The following is a 17890-nucleotide window of genomic DNA, read 5'->3' as shown; positions in this document are numbered from 1 at the left end:
CATCCTCTGTCGTCCCCTTCTCCTCCTGCCTCCAATCCCTCCCAGCATCAGGGTCTTTTCCAATGAGTCAACCCTTTGAATGAGGCGGCCAAAGTGTTGGAGTTTCAGCTTCAGCATCAATCCTTCCAATGAGCACCCAGGACTGATCTCCTTTAGGATGGACGGGTTGGATCTCCTTGCAGTCCAAGGGACTCTCAAGAGTCTTCTCCAACACCACAGTTCAAAAGCATCAATTCTTCTGCGCTCAGCTTTCTTCACAGTTCAACTCTCACATCCATATATGACCGCTGGAAAAACCATAGCCTTGACTAGACGGACCTTTGTTGGCAAAGTAATGTCTCTGCTTTTTAATATGCTATCTAGGTTGGCCATAACTTTCCTTGGAGAAATATTAGTGTACATGCATTTACATAACTGTGTGGAGATATTTTTCATTCTATTATGTAAATATCTAGGTGTGGAATTGATGATCTCTGTATGTAAATATATGCTAGCTTTATAAGAGATTGACAAAGAATTTTGCCATTTTACACTCTACACACACTCTCAACAGCAATATATGAGGGTTACCAATTGCTTGACATGCTCAATATAACTCGCCAGTCTTAATTTCATCCCTCAAGTGGATAGGCAGTGGTATCAAATTGTGGTTGGAATTTCCTTGATGACTAAAGATGCTGATTATTGTTTTATGTATCTATTGGCCGTCTCTGTAATTTCTTTAGTTAAGTTCCTCTCACATCTTTTATCCATTTCCTAATTTGAATGTCTTCCCAATTTCTAGATTGGATCATTTTTCTCTTTATTGAATTTTAAGAGTTCTTTATATTTTCTAGGCATAAGTTTTGTCACATATATATTATGCAAATATTTTACCATGTTCTAATTTGCTTTTGCTTTTTTATCAGTGTCTTTTGAAGAGCAATTTTTTTGGGGGGATTGCTAAAGAAGTACAATATACTGATTTTGACTTTTATGGTTTATGTGTTTTGTCTTATATTCAAGAAATATTTGCAAAACATAAGCTAGTTGACATTTTATCCAATGCTATTTTCAAAAACTTTTATAATATCAGCTTTTGCAGCCAGGATATAATTCATTTTCAGTTGATTTTATTTTATATGATGTGAGAAGAGTGTACGTTTTTATTTTTCACCTATCCAAAAGCAACTCTGTTGAAAAGGTTATCCTCTTAGGACGTTGTAAAGCATATGTTCTTCTGTCTCTGTTAGGAAAGAATTCATTGAGAGGCAGAGTGACAGATCAGGAATGAGTTTATTAGTATAGGGCACTTGTGAGAGATACAAGTGGGCAGGCAAGGAAGTTTAGTGGGCTATATTTTTATAATCAGTGGGAAAGGTGGGGAGGAAAAGAAGACCATCTTCTTCATCATTCTTGAGTAGATGTCACACTTTCATCATTAGCTCCTCCTCCCAATCAGTCAGGAGATTTTCTAGTCCCTACTTTCATCACTGGATTACCTTGGCAGCTTTATAGAAAATTAATTGACTTTATCAATATGGATCTATTTCTGGACACCATATTTTGATCTATTTGTCTATATTCACACTAATACCAAACTGTCTATTTAAATGTAGCTTTATAAATAAGTCTTGGTATAATTTCCTCTGGGTTGTGTTTTCTTGTTTCCATTTTCTGTCATATATGAGAAGGTGATATACTGCAGAACTTGCTGCAAAGCCACCTTCTGGGGAGCTGGAGGAGGCTGTCAATGGTAAGTTGCCTCAATATGGAATTCACGGGGAAAATGTCTGTGGGAACCTTCCTGCTGAAACAGAGGGAGATTCTTCTGTGTGTCCCACATGCCGCTAACCTCCAGACAGCAGCAAACACATCAGAAACAGGTACAGAACTGTCTCCTAACTCTGGAGTCCAATTATCACCTTCTACGGACAAAGCTTAGTACAGTGTCAGCTGGCAAGGGAGAAATGTTCCATGATCATAGGACAATTAAAAGAAAGTTTAGAACTGAAATGCAATTACATTTTTAACTTTCACAGTCTGCATAGAGTTAATATTGTATGACTATACCTGAAATGTAAAAGCTTTGGAATTGCATAGATCCATTTACCACTAACTTATCCTTTATTTTAAAGTGTATTTCATCTCTTCATTAAAAACCCATAAGGAAATGTAATAATTTTTTGCTTTATTCATACATATTCACTACATACATTTATTCATAAATAAAGAAAAAATAGTCTTTTATGTTTTCTCAAGTATTTATTATTTTAATGCTCATCAATTTCTTCTTGATGATAGTTTTTAGTATCTACATGTATTCATAGCATCCTGAATGTAAAGATGAAGTTTTGGAGCAAGAATAGATTATTACTCTTTAAAGCAATAGCTGAATAGGTTTTTATTGACCTAGTCCTTCTGACAAAGGTCTGTATAGTCAAAGCTGTGGTTTTTCCAGTAGTCATGTATGGATGTGAATGTTGGACCATAAAGAAAGCTGAGCGCTGAAGAATTAATGCTTTTGAACTGTGATGTTGGAGAGGACTCTTTAGAGTCCCTTGGACTGCAAGGATATCTTGCCAGTCAATCCTAAAGGAAATCAGTCCTGAATATTCATTGGAAGGACTGATGCTGAAGCTGAAGCTCCAACACTTTGGCCACCTGATGTGAAGAATTGACTTATTGGAAAAGACCCTGATGCTTGGAAAGATTGAAGGCAGAAGGAAAAGGGGATGACAGAGGATGAGATGGTTGGATGGCATCACTGACTTGACGGACATAGTTTGAGCAAGCTCTGGGAGTTGGTGATGGACAGGGAAGCCTGGCGTGTTGCAGTCCATGGGGTCACAAAGAGTCAGACACGACTGAGTGACTGAACAAAACTGAGTCCTTCTGAGGTTACTGATGAGAGCCAGATGTCACTCTACATATATGAGGGCCTGCACTGCATAACAGAAATCCTGAAATTGGAAATCTAGAGCTTATGTAGAAAATGAATAGTTGTTAACCCTCCTCAATGAAATGTAAATTCAAAATAATTTCAATTGTGGGAAGATGGCTATCTCATAATTATTTCACTATATTTTAGATTTCAAAACATGTCCTTTAAGTTATATCTCAGGTTGCTTTACTCAGAAAACTTAACTAAGATGAAAAATAAAAATGTTCACTTTATGACACCTACCTGCATTTCTGTCTAGTGTAATTTCCTTTTTTTGAAAAAAAAATTTTTAAGTATTTCAGGTAGTATGGATCTATTGATGACAAATTCTCTTTCTCTCTCTTTTTTTTTTTCTTTTTCCTGTATAAAACTGTCTTTGTTTTGTTTTTAATCTTCAAAAATATTTGCAGTGGAAATACAATCCTGAATTGGTATTTTTATTAATTATCATTTTTTCATCATGTTTAGGTTTGTGTTCCACAGTTCTCTGGGCTCCAAGTTTCTGGTGAGAAGCCAGCATTAATTTCACTGCTGTTTCACTCCTTGTATGATACTTTATTTTTTTTTCTTTTGTTCTTTCAAGAATTTTTTTTATCCTTTACTTTAAGCAATTTGACTATGATGTACCTAGGTATGATTTTCTTCCCATTTACCATGCTAGATGTTTGTTGAGACCCCCCCAAATCTATAAACTGAAATCTTTAAGCAAATTTATGAAATTTTTGGCTGTTATTTTTTCCAAATTTTTTCTACCTTATTTTCTAGCTCATTCCTTTCTGAAACTCTCATTACACTTGTTTTGCATAATTTAACATAGTTTTCCAGGTGCTTGAGGATCTGTTTACATTTTTCATTGTTTTCTAATTCTCTTCACATTGTATTCTTTCTTTTGATATATCTTCACAGTCACTGTTTTTTTACTCTGTTATCTCAATTCTGTGAATCTCATCCAATGAAGCTTTCTTTCTTTTCTTTTTTTTCAGATAATGTATTTTAGTTCTACCATTTTTTTTGTTTTCCTGTGGTGTCTATTTCTCTTCTAAGGTTTCTAGTATGCTTATAAGAAAACACATTTTCTTTTATATCACTGAACATAGTTATCAGAGCTGTTGTAAAATCTGTTTAGTAATTTCAATGTTGAATTATATATATCATTAGCTTTACACTGACTGCCTTATGTCTTGCAAATCATCACGTAATCCTGGCTTTTTTACATAAAATAATTTTGGATTTCAACTACAATCTAGTGAAAATTATGTTGTAGAGATTCTGTTGTATTAAAATGAAAATTGATGGTACTTTTAGTTTTAGCAGATAAAAAGCTTAGATCAAAACTGAAAAATTCTTAACTTGGGTGGTAGTTCAAATCTCTGTTTAGTTCTTTTGTACTTCTGTACTGCTTTGAGTCTTTTTCACATATATGCTTCAGAAGTCAACCAGAAATTTGAGCAAAATATATTCAGAGATTTTGAATATGAAATGCAAAAAAGCAAAATGGTTGTCTGAGGATGTCTTACAAATAGCTGAGAAAAGAAGAGAAGTGAAAGGCAAAGGAGAAAAAAGAAAGATATACCCATCTGAATGCAGAATTCCAAAGAATAGCAAGGAGTGATAAGAAAGGCTTCCTAAGTGAACAATGCAAAGAAATAGAGGAAAACAATAGAATGGGATAGACTGGAGATATCTTCAAGAAAATTATAGAAACCAAAGGAATATTTCTTGCAAAGATGGGACAAAAACAGTATGGACCTAACAGAAGCAGAAGATATTAAGAAGAGGAGGCAAGAATACACCAAACTATACAAAAAAAAAAAAAAACATCTTAATGATCCAGATAACCATGATGGTGTGATTCATCACCAAGAGCCAAACATTCTAGAGTGCAAAGTCAAGTGGGCCTTGGGAAGCATCACTACAAACAAAGCTAGTAAAGGTGATGGAATTCCAGCTGAGCTATTTCCCAAAAGATGATGCTGTGAATGTGCTGCACTCAATATGCCAACTAATTTGGAAAACTCATCAGTGGCCACAGGACTGGAAAAGGTCAGTTTTCAATCCAATCCCAAAAAAGGGCAATGCCATAGAATGTTCAAACTACCTCACACTTGCACTCATTTCACATGCTAGCAATGTAATGCATAAAATGCTCCAAGCTAGGCTTCAGCAGTACATGAACTGAGAACTTCCAGATGTACAAGCTGGATATAGAAAAGGGAGAAGAACCAGAAATCAAACTACCAACCTCCACTGGAATATAGAAGTAGCAAGAAAATTCCAGGGAAACATTTACTTCTGCTTCATTGACTATGCTAAAACTTTTGACTGTGTGGATCACAACAAACAGTGGGAAATTCTTAAAGAGATGGGAATACAAGATCATCTTACCTGCCTCCTGAGAAAGCTGCATGCAGGTCAAGAAGCAACAGTTAGAGCCAAACATGGAAATACAGACTGGTTCAAAATTTGGAAAGGTTGTATATTGTCACCCTGTTTATTTAATATATAATGCACAGTACATCATGTGAAATGCTGGGCTGGATGAGCTCAAGCTGGAATTAAGATTGCTGGTAGAAATATCAATAACCTCAGATATGCAGATGACACCACTGTATGGCAGAAAGTGAAGAGGAATTAAAAAGCCTCTTGAAGGTGAAAGAGGAGAGTGAAAAACCTGGCCTAAAACTCAACATTCAAAAAACGAAGTTCATGAAAACCAGTCCATTACTTTATTGCAAATACATGGATAAACAATGGAAACAATGACAGAATTTATTTTCTTGGGCTCCAAAATCACAAAACCACAGCAGCCATGAAATACAAAGATGTTTGCTTCTTGGAAGAAAAGCTATGACAAACTTAGATAGCATATTAAAAAGTAGAGACATTACATTACTAACAAAGGTCTGGATAGCCAAAGCTGACTCTTCCAGTAGTCATGTAGGGATATGAGAGTTGAACAGTAAAGAAGGCTAAGCATGTAAGAATTAACACTTTTAAACTGTGGTGTTGGAGAAGACTCTTGAGAGTCCCTTGGACAGCAAGGAGGTCAAACCAGTCAATCTTAAGGGAAATCAACCACGAATATTCATTGCAAACACTGATGTGGAAACTGAAGCTCCAATATTTTGGCCACCTGGTGCAAAGAGCCAACTCATTAGAAAAGACCCTGATGCTGGGAAAGTTGAAAACAGAAGGAGAAGGGAATGACAGAGGATGAGATGGTTGGACAGCATCACTGACTCAGTGGATATGAGTTTGAGCAAGCTCCAGGAGATGGTGATGGACAGAGAAGCCTGGTGCATTGCAGCCCATGGGGTCACAAAAAGTGGGGCACAACTAAATGATTGTGAACAACAACTCTGGCTCTCACTTTCTAGGCTCCTTTCCTCACATTCCAGCTGTTCCAGTTACCTCAGACTCTATCTTCCAGTCCTTCATGACAGAAAGTCTGTTAGTGCTCCTTTTGAATCTTAAATTGAAGTAAGTAGGGAAAACCACTAGATCATTCAGGTATGACCTAAATCGAATCCCTTATGATTATGCAGTGGAAGTGATGAATAGATTCAAGGGATTAGATCTGATAGACATAATTCCTAAAGAACTATGGATGGAGGTTCATGACATTGTACAGGAGGCAGTGATCTAGATCATCCCCAAGAAAAAGAAATGCAGAAAGGCAAAATGGTTCAGGAGGCCTTTCAAATAGCTGAGAAAAGAAGAGACGTGAAGGCAAAGGGGAAAAGGAAAGATAAATCATCTGAATGCAGAGTTCCAAAGAATAGCAAGGAGAGATATGAAAAACCTTCCTCAGTGATCAGTGCAAAGAAATATAGAGAAACAATAGAATGGGAAAGACTAGAGATCTCTTCACGAAAATTAGAGATTCTAAAGGAAGATTATATGCAAAGATGGGCACAATAAAGGACAGAAAAGGTATGGACCTAATAGAAGCAGAAGATATTAAGAAAAGGTGGCAAGAATACTCAGAAGAACTATACAAAAAAAGATATTCATGATCCAGATAACCATGAAGGAGTGTCACTAACCTAGACTCAGACATCCTGGGATGCAAAGTCAAGTAGGCCTTAGGAAGCATCACTATGAACAAAGCTAGTGGAGGTGATGGAATTCCAGTTGAACTATTTCAAATCCTAAAAGATGATGCTGTGAAAGTGCTTCACTCAATATGCCAGCAAATTTGGAAAACTCAGCAATGGCCACGGGATTGGAAAAGGTTAGTTTTCATTTCAATCCCAAAGAAAGGCAATTCCAAAGAATCTTTAAACTATCACACAAATGCACTCATCTCACATGCTAACAAAATAATGTTCAAAATTTTCCAAAACAGGCTTCAACAGTATGTGAGCTGTGAACTTCCAGATGTTCAAACTGGCTTTAAAAAAGGCAGAAGAACCAGAGATCAAATTGCCAACAGCCATTGGATCATCGAAAAACCAAAAGAGTTCCAGAAATGCATCAAATTCTGCCTTATTGACTATGCCAAAGCTTTTGACTGTGTGGATCACAACTGAAAATTCTTGAAGTGAGCACAATACCAGACCACCTTACCTGCCTCCTGAGAAATTTGTATGCAGGCCAAGAAGCAACAGTTAGAACTGGATATGGAACAACTGACTGGTTCCAAATTAGGAAAGGAGTACATCAAGGCTGCATATTGTCACCCAGCTTATTTAACTTATATACAGTGTATATCAGGTGAAATGCCTGACTGGATGAAGCACAAGCTGGAATCAAGATTGCTGGGAGAAATATCAATAACCTCAGATATGCAGATGACACCACCCTTATGGCAGAAAGTGAAGAGGAACTAAAGAGCCTCTTCTTGAAAGTGAAAGATAGTGGAAAAGTTGGCTTGAAAGGCAACATTCACAAAGCTAATATCATGGCATCCAGTCCCATCACTTCATGGCAAGTATATGGGGAAACAATGGAAACAGTGACAGACTTTATTTTGGGGGGCTCCAAAATCACTGCAGATGGTGATTGCAGCCATGAAATTAAAAGATGCTTACTCATTGGAAGAAAAGCTTTGACCAACCTAGACAGCTTATTAAAAAGCAGAGACATTACTTTGCCAACAAAGGTCCACCTAGTCAAGGCTATGGTTTTTCCAGTAGTCATGTATGGATGTGATAGTTGGACTATAAAGAAAGCTGAGCACCGAAGAATTGATGCTTTTGAGCTGTGGTGCTGGAGAAGACTCTTTAGAGTCCCTTGGACTGCAAGGAGATCCAACAAGTCCATCCTGAAGGAGATCAGTCCTGGGTGTTCATTGGAGGGATTGATGTTGAAGCTGAACCTCCATTACTTTGGCCACCTGAGGAGAAGAACTGATTCATTGATAAAGACCCTGATGCTGGGGAAGATTGAAGGCAGGAGAAAAAGGGGATGACAGATGATGAAATGGGTGGATGGTATCATTGACCCAATGGACATAGTTTGAGAAAGCTCTGGGAATCGGTGATGGACAGGGAAGCCTAGAATGCTGCAGTCCATGGGGTTGCAAATAGTCGGACACAACTGAGTGACTGAACTGAACTGAGCTGGAAACTTTATCTTTTCACAAACAGTGCTAGCTGTGCTCTTCATTCAAACCAAAACTATATCAGAGAGTAATCATCCTGTGTACTTACCTTCTTCCTAGTGCTGAATGCATTCTAGATATGTCTGCCTTTATCCTGTCTCTATTGTCTTCAAGTAGTTTCTCTTTGTATTTCTTCCAGAGTTTGTAATTGTTGTCTTCAAGAGGTTTAACAGACCAAGTTCTGAACTCCTTTAGATGAGAAACAAAATTTCTACTTGCCTTTACTTTTTTGAAAGTTACAACCCAAACATTTTAATAAAATATTTTATGCCATTTAAAAACTTTTTTGTCTAATTAGTTGAAATTATCTAATTTCAACTGAATCATTCAGTTGAAAATTGATGCAAGTAATATAAAATTATATTAAGTGTCTTAAGGAAAAAAATGTAGTTCAAGATATTACATGCCTACAAATTATTGGAAAGTTTTAAATAACCAAGAGTCTGTCACTGGAATTAGTGATTGAAGAACACTTGACATTAGCTGAAATCTACAGGTCAAGAAAATGTTGCTGCTGGTTGTAACCATTTTACAGTCTTCTCAAAGCACTCATAAAAATAGGGAACAGAAACTTAGTCTAACTCCTGCAGGAAACTCTGAGCACTCAGGTTCTTAATAATTTGCTTCTCTATATAATCAAGATGAAAGAAAGATGACCTCAACTTTGCCTTCCACTTTACTGTCATGAGGAAAACCGAGACAGAATGAAACTGAAATAAAGGTCAAAGGAGAGCTAAGAAAAGAGATAAATTGAGCCTATGGCGATGTCATAGTCTATGATTCACAATTTGCCTGCAACTCATCATTTGATATTCAAATGTTTCTTCAGATAGTGGAGTGATGAATTTCTTTTATCTACTGAATCTTATATAACTGGATTTTTTTTTTTCACTTTTTGCAATACAATAGACAAAAATTATTCTGGAACCATTTCAAGTGTACTAGTTAATGGACAAACCCTACTTTCTCCATTTCATACCATATATTGGGTGAAAAGTTCTGTGAAATCAGTCACACATTGCTCCAGTTTCTATCTAGAAGGCATCTTGATTAAATTAGATCTTTTGAATAGCACACAGTTTTAAGACTTTCATCTTTATTTTTCCCCTCAGCTATTTGGATGGTGGTGGCGGTTTAGTCACTAAATTGTGTCTGACTCTTGCGACCCCAGGGACTGTGGCCTGCCAGGTTCCTCTGTCCATGGGATTCTCTAGGCAAGAATACTGGAGTGGGTTGCCATTTACTTCTCCAGGGGATCTTCCCAACCCAGGAATCAAACCCAGGTCTCCTGTATTGCAGGTAGATTCTATATGTACTGAGCTATGAGGGAAAACTTTTGGATAAAGGGAAGCTATTTGGATAAAGCCAGCTTATGGCAAAAGAAACCTAGCAAGAATGTGAAGCTGAGTTAAGTGAAAGACAGAAAGATAAAAACTATTCATTTATTCAACATATATATTGAATGCTTACTATGAATCAGGCAATATCTTAGAGATGGGCTAAAAATTTAGCAAAACAGGGAAAACTTTCCCATGAAGGTTGAAATAGAGATGTAAATGAAAAGTATATATATATATATAAACTTAACTACACATCAAAATATGTGTTAAAGAGAAAAATCAAATTATAGATGAGGATGTTTTCCAGAGGTTGACCTCTGAGTCAAGACTCAGCATACTGTTGTAATGGAAGTCTATGAATCGAGCCATATCTGATCAGAAATGTCTTGAACTTCCTAGTGATTTATTTATTTTGATGTGGACCATTTTCAAAGTCTTTATTTTGGCCATGAAGCATGTGGGATCTTAGCCCCCTGACCAGGGATCATACTCTCAGTCCCTGCATTGGAAGGTGAAATCTTAACTACTGGACCACCCAATGATTTAAGCCAATAGATTCCCTTTCCTTATGCTGGGCTATATTGTGCTTCATTTACATGAAAATCAAAGCTACTAACTTACAAGCCACAGTCTTTTTATAATTTTTAAGATTTCTTCTTTACATTTTTACCTCCATATCTATCTTTCCTTTATGTGCAGAGCATGTTTTGTGTATTGACCTTCCCTTGTGGCTCAGACATAATGAATCTGCCTGTAACACAGGAGACCCAGGTTCAATCCCTCAGTAGGGAAGATCCCCTGAAGAAGGCAATGAGTACCTACTCCAGTATTCTTGTGTAGATAATTCCATGGACAGAATCTGGTGGGTTATAGTCCATGGGGTTACAAAGAGTCAAACAACTGAGGGACTAACACTTGTTTTCACTGGGTTCTCCAGAGAAACACAACCAATAAACTATATTCACATATGTTCTAGTCACAGAAATTGGTTCATACGATTATAGAGATTATCCTAAGTCCACAACTGTGTCAAGAAGTGATTCTAGAAATGTGACTAACTGCAGTATTTTTCAGATTTATTGCTGCCCTAATACCTTCGAGGTCTTTGAACAAATTTTTTTAAAGGTTTATGCTGAAGACTTGGCCTGCACCCCATGGAGAATTGTTTGCTTGGGAAGATACACTGAGCAGACAAGTTGGCCAAGAAACCCAGGAATTCTGCAACTATTAGGAGGAATTGTTGTGCACATTTGAGAACTGTTGGAAGCAGCAGTAGCCATTGTTATAGCTCTGTTGGTAGCCTCTGAAAATGGTATAGCTGGAATAAAGACTCTGAGTCAGTAATCATATCACTTGGGAGTTTCTGCTGATTTGAGGACAGCTGCTAGGGAGTTCTATCAGCTACATCTCAGTCAAGAACTACTAACAGAACTGCAACAGAGTAAAGTGGGAGAAGACTTCAATGCTAAGTGCCTGAAATCTTTTCTGACCTCTCATTGTGAGTCACTCATGAAGGGGGCGGGGGTGAGTTTTTCTTCATTATCTCACAGAAGAGGAAGAATAAACATTTCTAGAAAATCTAAAAGTGTAGAAATTGTGTTGGCTGAGTCTAGCAACAGAAAGCTTGACTTTAACTTCATTTCAAATACAGGATATGAAAACTGTGGCATACGTGTGTACAGCAGGCAATTACCTGGTTTTTTGTTTGTTTGTTTGTTTTTGGTTTTTTTCTTCTCTCACCTACCTTGGGTCTATTCAATAGAGAATTGTGAGAAAGAATGAGGATAATTAGGGGACTGGTCAAGCCCTCTAGGATGCTACCCAAGATTTTTTACCCTATTCCCTATCCTTGAAGCAGGCACTTGATTGGAGATCTTTTCATCTCCATCAAGCTTGGAAGAAGTGAAGTATTGTCTCTATGGCCCACATCTAAACACTCCATGGTTATCCTTCAGTCCTCAAACCAGCTCTTTGCCATTGTTCTTCAAAGTCTCAGTTTTACTAGCTACGATATCACCCTTTCTCATCCCTCACACTATGTGTTCCTATGCCCCTCTCCTTGGTGCAGAAACTGAATTTGTAGAGTTCAGATGAAACTAGACTAAAAAGGATAACTTTGCTTCTTTATTTGCAATGATAAAGCAGGCTTTATTTGTCTTGGTGAAGTCCAAGGATGAAAGGGGTTTTCTTCCTTACTTAATGACCTCAGAAAATTCAGTCCTGTGTTACCTATTGTAATATGGGTTTTCCATATTATTTCTCTTTTCTTAATTTGCAAAAATTTTTAGCTTCTAATGAGCTATCAGGCAACCTGGGACTAATTGCCAGCTAATTGCCAGTATTAATCGTCTCCTGTTTCCTTTTTAGCCTGTTGGACCTGTGAGATTTAGTATCCAGGTTGTTTCCTACATCCTATTTACTCATTGAACAGATTGGAACTGTGCCAAAATTAATGTTGCAATAATGGATCCCTGGAGTTTTGGAAAGTATAAACATAAACCAGCATGTTGGGGCCACAGCTAATAAGAAACAAAAGAAAATTTCTTCAATGATGCTTTAGGGGATACTTCTCATAATTCTCAGCAGAGGAGGTAGGAATAAAGTTTGGAGGTATTGAGATGTCAGTAGTAGAAAGAGAATAGAGTCATTTAAAAATAGAAATGATTATAGTAATATTAGTTTTTGAGTCTTATTTTTATTAGATTTTTAGGTTTCACTGACTTCTAATAGATTTGTGCTAGGGAACATAGAGAAATAGGCCCTGTTGGGTTATTTTATGTAGAAAATTGAGTAAAATTAGTGCTTGGGTATAGTGATACAGAGGTCTCCGATGATAATTTTAGAAATGTCCTAATCATCCCTTGAGTTTTAGTCTATCTATGAGTGATGGTTAAAAAGAGCATGCAGGGAAAGCAAGGCACAAATACACAAGGTAGACTTAAAAGTTGGAGAATAATATAGGGCCATGGGGTGATAAATAGAGCATCACCAATGAATTGTAGTAGGCACAGGAATGGTTATAAATAAGCGCCATAAAATATGCTCCCCTACTCCATGGAACTTACTTCCTTTCTATCAGCCATCTCTGAAAGGCTGATTCCTTTTGAAAGTCTTTTCTGGGTAATTGGAAAAGAAAGGACATAAACTTCTAATTCCTTATCAAAAATGAATTTTCAACATTTAGTTCATTCAATGCCCATTCTCAAACATCACATGAAACTGTTCTCTGGTGACAATGGTATATTAAAAACTTCTAACAGGCAATGAAGGAATAAAGGAAATATAACTGACTTATTTTTCCTTACAGACTTTCTACTGTCTTTAGCACTCCACACTCCTAACATTCTGTGGACAAATAATCTAAAGCATCAGACTCATAAATGGGAACTGAGGAGGTAAAATAAATTACATTGTTCAAGAATATCCTGTTGGTTTGTTTTGTTAGATATCTAATGATGCATGAAAGTGTTTGGAAGAACCAGAGCTTTAGTAATAGTAGTAATAATAAAAATAAAAGCAATGGTAGCGTATCATGAGGACTTGGGTCTGGTTAATGTTCTATAACTTCTTGGTTGTGTGACACATTAACACAATTATAACTTTGCAATGTGATCTGATAGATTGTGAGCTGAATCTCTGTTCCCAGATTCTCCAAATAAGGCTTAAAATCCCATCATTTCTTTCATGACTTTACATTATGCCTTTCGCGGATGTCATCTTTAAAAAAATCAAATATTTAGTCATCAATTCATTAAACAAATAGTTCTTAAGTAGCAATTTGTATTTATGTTATGGGAAATATAAAACTGCTCCCAAGGTATTTATACTCTGATATATGAGAAAGTAGAGGCTGGTACTTTCGTGATATATTTTATGCACAATAGAAAGTCATTAAATTAAGAGAAGAGAAAGTACATGTCCTACTTATCATTGGAGACCAGAGTAGTCAGAGGTCACAGCTTCTGTTTGAGCTTCAATAATGAATAGAAAGTGCATAAGGTTTTCCAGGTGGAAAGTATGAGTAAAAGCACAGAGGTGAGATACTGCAAGATGAGAAGACATAGTCTTGCTGTTTGTTGAAGAAGGAAAAGTGATTTACAATTATTTCAGTTAAGAACAGTACTCTACCTAAGATAGATACAATTGAAAAATAGATATGTAGTAACTAGATATATTACTTTAATTTATCAATAAATTAGCACATTAATGAATGGATAAACTGATAAAAGTGATGACTTATCTACTCAGTGTGCATGCTCTGTTGCTAAGTCATGTCCGACTCTTTGTGACCCCGTGAACTTCAGCCCGCCAAGATCCTCTGTCCATGGGATTTCCCAGGCAAGAATACTGAAGTGAGTTGCCATTTCCTTCTCCAGGGGATCTTCCTGACCCAGGGATCAAACCTGTATCTCTTTCATGACAGGTGTATTCTATACCACTGAGCCACCAGGGAAGCCCTGTCTACTTAGAGAACATATCAAGTCTACCTATTAGCCTACTGGTCACTATGCTACACTCAGGTAGAAAAATGAAACTGATACTTTTGCTTCTCTTGAAATGAGAGAATGTGAAGCGAAAACATTCAAAGATGGTATAGATTAAGAAATATACCTTGAAAATGTAGGATCGGACAGCTGGTCTCTTCAACTGAGCTACTTTAGGTAGAAGGTTTTCTTTTTGTATTCTTCTTTGGTGCCTTATATTTTCAACTATTTGGTTGCTTTAATCTTTTTATCACTTTAAAAATTCAAACTTGATTTTAGTTGAATTGCAAAAAGGATTTGCTCATCCTTTAGTAAGGAGAAATTGGAGGAGCTGAAACTCCTTGAGGCCAGGTGCACCCAATGCAATGTTGAGTTCTGTTGGAAATCCAGGTAAAATGTGAACAGACACAAGGGTTCATATTGAAGTAAGGTCTGATGTGTTTGATTTATTTTCTCTTGAGGTTTGAAACTACAATTAGAGCAGAATCAGAGAATTATCTTGGCATAACTGTAGATATTTAGTAATATCAATGGCCAACCTGACTGTAATAAATTTGTGTTCCTCTAGAGTCACTTAAATATACTAAAATCCATCCAACTCTCTTCTATTCAGTGCATGAAATCGATTGATTAAGGGGAAAGGATGTACTAAAGTCAACACAATATTATTGTCTCCATAAATGTATGCAAATAGGAATTGGGTATGCATGTTGGTCTGGTAGATTTTTTTTAATAAAATAATAGGATTAAAAACTAAAACCTGAAGTAGATATATGTTTAAAGTATCTCTAAAAGGAAGCTTAAGAAAAACTAACACTACTTCCTGAAAATTAAATACCTTAGGTAGCAGAAGCTGACATTTAATAGAAGTTTACAGTGTGCATGTGCACTTCTCAGTGCTTTAATTTTCATAAGAAAACTAGGAAAGAGATGTTATTAGTATTTTATGTTACACATGAAAAAGCTGAAGCACAAAAAAATTACACAGATAATAAATGATAGAGTTAGGCTGATATGCAGGAAGTTTCAGACATTTCCATTCCCTAATTGCTATTTGAAGTAGAGAGTGTGAAAATAATTTCCTAGACTTAAACACTGGAAACATGTACTCTTGAGTTTTGGAAACAATTCCATGAATTGACATGGTCCATTGGGCATTTCCTACTAGCAATAGTCCTTATCCCTTCTCCTATTTCTTGTTCCTCAATCCATAGTGGAAATAACTATCTCCCCTTTTCATGGCAAACTCTGTTTCTTCATTTTTGTCCTCTGTAGATCAATCTTGGGGAACAAATCAACCAAGCTAATTATTCCTCTGTCACAGAGTTCCTATTGATGGGATTCTCCAACCTTGGAGAAATCCAGTTCATCCTCTTTGCTGTTTTTCTGTGTCTGTATCTGATTATCCTGAGTGGAAACATCACCATTGTCACTGTCATCTGCCTGGATCGCAGCCTCCACATCCCTATGTATTTCTTCCTAGGGATCCTTTCCATCTCTGAGACATGCTATACCTTTGTCATTCTGCCCAAGATGCTCATAAATCTGTTGTCTCTGCTCAGAACAATCTCATTTATTAACTGTGCCACTCAGATGTTTTTCTTCCTTGGTTTTGCTGTCACTAATTGCATGCTACTTGGAATCGTGGGTTATGACCGCTTTCTTGCCATCTGTCATCCACTTCGGTACTCTGTCCTTATGAGCTGGCAAGTCTGTGGACAATTGGCAGCCACTTGTGCTGTAATTGGTTTTTTGTTTTCATTGATAGGCTCCCTCTTAGTTTTTGAACTACCTTTCTGTGGCCCCAACAAGATTAACCATTACTTCTGTGACATCTCACCAGTTATCCGCCTTGCCTGTACTGATTCCTATATCAATGAACTCATCATCTTCATTGGTGGAGTTTTAGCACTCATGGCCCCTATGACTTTTATCTGCATCTCTTATGGCTTCATTGTTCACAACATCCTGAGGATCCCATCAGCTGACGGCAAGCGAAAAGCCTTCTCCACTTGTGCCTCCCATCTTACTGTAGTCATTGTCCACTATGGCTGTGCCTCCTTTGTCTATCTGCGGCTGTCATCCAAGTACCCATCCAGCAAAGATAGACTTGTGACAGTGACCTACACAGTTGTGACTCCATTGTTGAACCCCCTGGTGTATAGCCTAAGGAACAGAGATGTCCAGACGGCCATTCGAAAAGTGACTGGCAGAAGAGGATTTTATTCTAAAGCTCTGTAATAAGAATACTTTATATCTACAAAATACTCTTGTCTGAGGATATACCAATAATTGTAAAAGTGATGATAGCATTGTCTTTCATTCACATAGCACTTTATAACCTCATAGTGAAAGCTTCTCCATGGTATTAATTTGATAGGTTTGGTCTTAAACTTGGGGTAATTATTAATACTATACACATCTGAAATGCTCTTAAACTTGAACAAGGAAGTATATTTTAAATTAATGTTATTGGAATATAGTTGTTTCCCAATGTTGTGGTAGTTTCTACTGTACTGAAAACTGAATAAGCTGTATATATACTTAGGTAAGAATGATTTTAGTCTCTTCTAGGAAGGATAAATAACATACTGTGGATGGTAATTCAATATAGAAGGTCCAGTCATTACAAATTTTCAAGTTTAGAAAAGCCTCAACAGGACTCTTCACAAAAAAATCGTTAAGAAAATAGAATAAATCTAGTTGAAATTTAATATAACCATGAGTTATCAGTGTTGAAAAGGACCGAAGTCTATCACTTCCAACTGTTCTGTTATTGCAGGTATCTTACCTGCAGTATTTCTGCCTCTAGTTTAACCACTGTTAAATATCACTGTTATAAAGCTCCACTTTTATATGCTGTCCTCCTTTTCATTACACATATTATTTCTGGAGGTGAATATCTTGTATATAATTTTTCACTTCCACAGCAGTGATTTAAATATTTGAAAATGAATAATGTATGCTTTCCCTAAGACACCTTTAACCTAGCTGATGACTCCTTTGATAAATCCTGGTTGTTTTTCTATGGCTTATTCTCAAGGTACTTTTCATTTCATTAATAGCATTCTTTGATAGAGTCACCAGGAAATGGGTATAATATATAATATTATATATAATATAATCCAGATGACTTTGGATAATCCTCTCCCTTGTCCTTAAAGTCAATTTTATATTAATACAGCCAAAGTTTCTTCCTTATAATTTTCCTATAAGTTCTATTACATGTTTATCCTTCTCTGACCCCTGCGTCTTTCAGACTAAAGGATTATATATTATATATCCACAGCCCTTTCATTTTGAAGCATATTTTGATCAGTTTTGCTTAGCTGGATATTTCCTTTTCAATTATCACCGATCTCCTGTTCTCTGCAGAAAGTATTGTGCATATTCTCACTTCCACTTAAAACAGTTAACTATTCTCCCCTCCCATGACCCTCTTTGTCACTCCTTCCAAACACAATGTTACCTGATATCATTGCATCATACTTTAGAGGAAATATAAGGTATCAACAAAAACACCCTCTTGTCACTGCAT

At 36.6% G+C, this 17890-nt stretch overlaps 1 protein-coding gene across 1 annotated transcript; it reads left to right on the top strand.

The window, feature by feature from the left end:
• The first annotated feature begins 1823 nt into the window (after positions 1 to 1823).
• LOC122676438 (olfactory receptor 10R2-like) lies at positions 1824 to 16593 on the top strand. The gene is made up of 2 exons (XM_043875632.1): positions 1824 to 1865; positions 15628 to 16593. Exons 1-2 carry the CDS (start codon positions 1824 to 1826, stop codon positions 16591 to 16593), a joined length of 1008 nt encoding a protein of 335 aa, XP_043731567.1.
• The last annotated feature ends 1297 nt before the right edge of the window (positions 16594 to 17890 follow it).

The sequence above is a fragment of the Cervus elaphus genome, chromosome 20, assembly GCF_910594005.1.
Source record: "Cervus elaphus chromosome 20, mCerEla1.1, whole genome shotgun sequence".
Lineage (NCBI taxonomy): Eukaryota > Metazoa > Chordata > Mammalia > Artiodactyla > Cervidae > Cervus > Cervus elaphus.
Note: the sequence above shows the minus strand (reverse complement) of the source record. Positions and strands in the feature narration are given on the sequence as shown.

Coding starts and splice junctions, on each gene's coding strand:
- LOC122676438 (XM_043875632.1), top strand. CDS start 1,824: ATGCCGCTAACCTCCAGACAGCAGCAAACACATCAGAAACAG. Junction 1,866..15,627: donor AGCAAACACATCAGAAACAG/GTACAGAACTGT, acceptor TGTCCTCTGTAG/ATCAATCTTGGGGAACAAAT.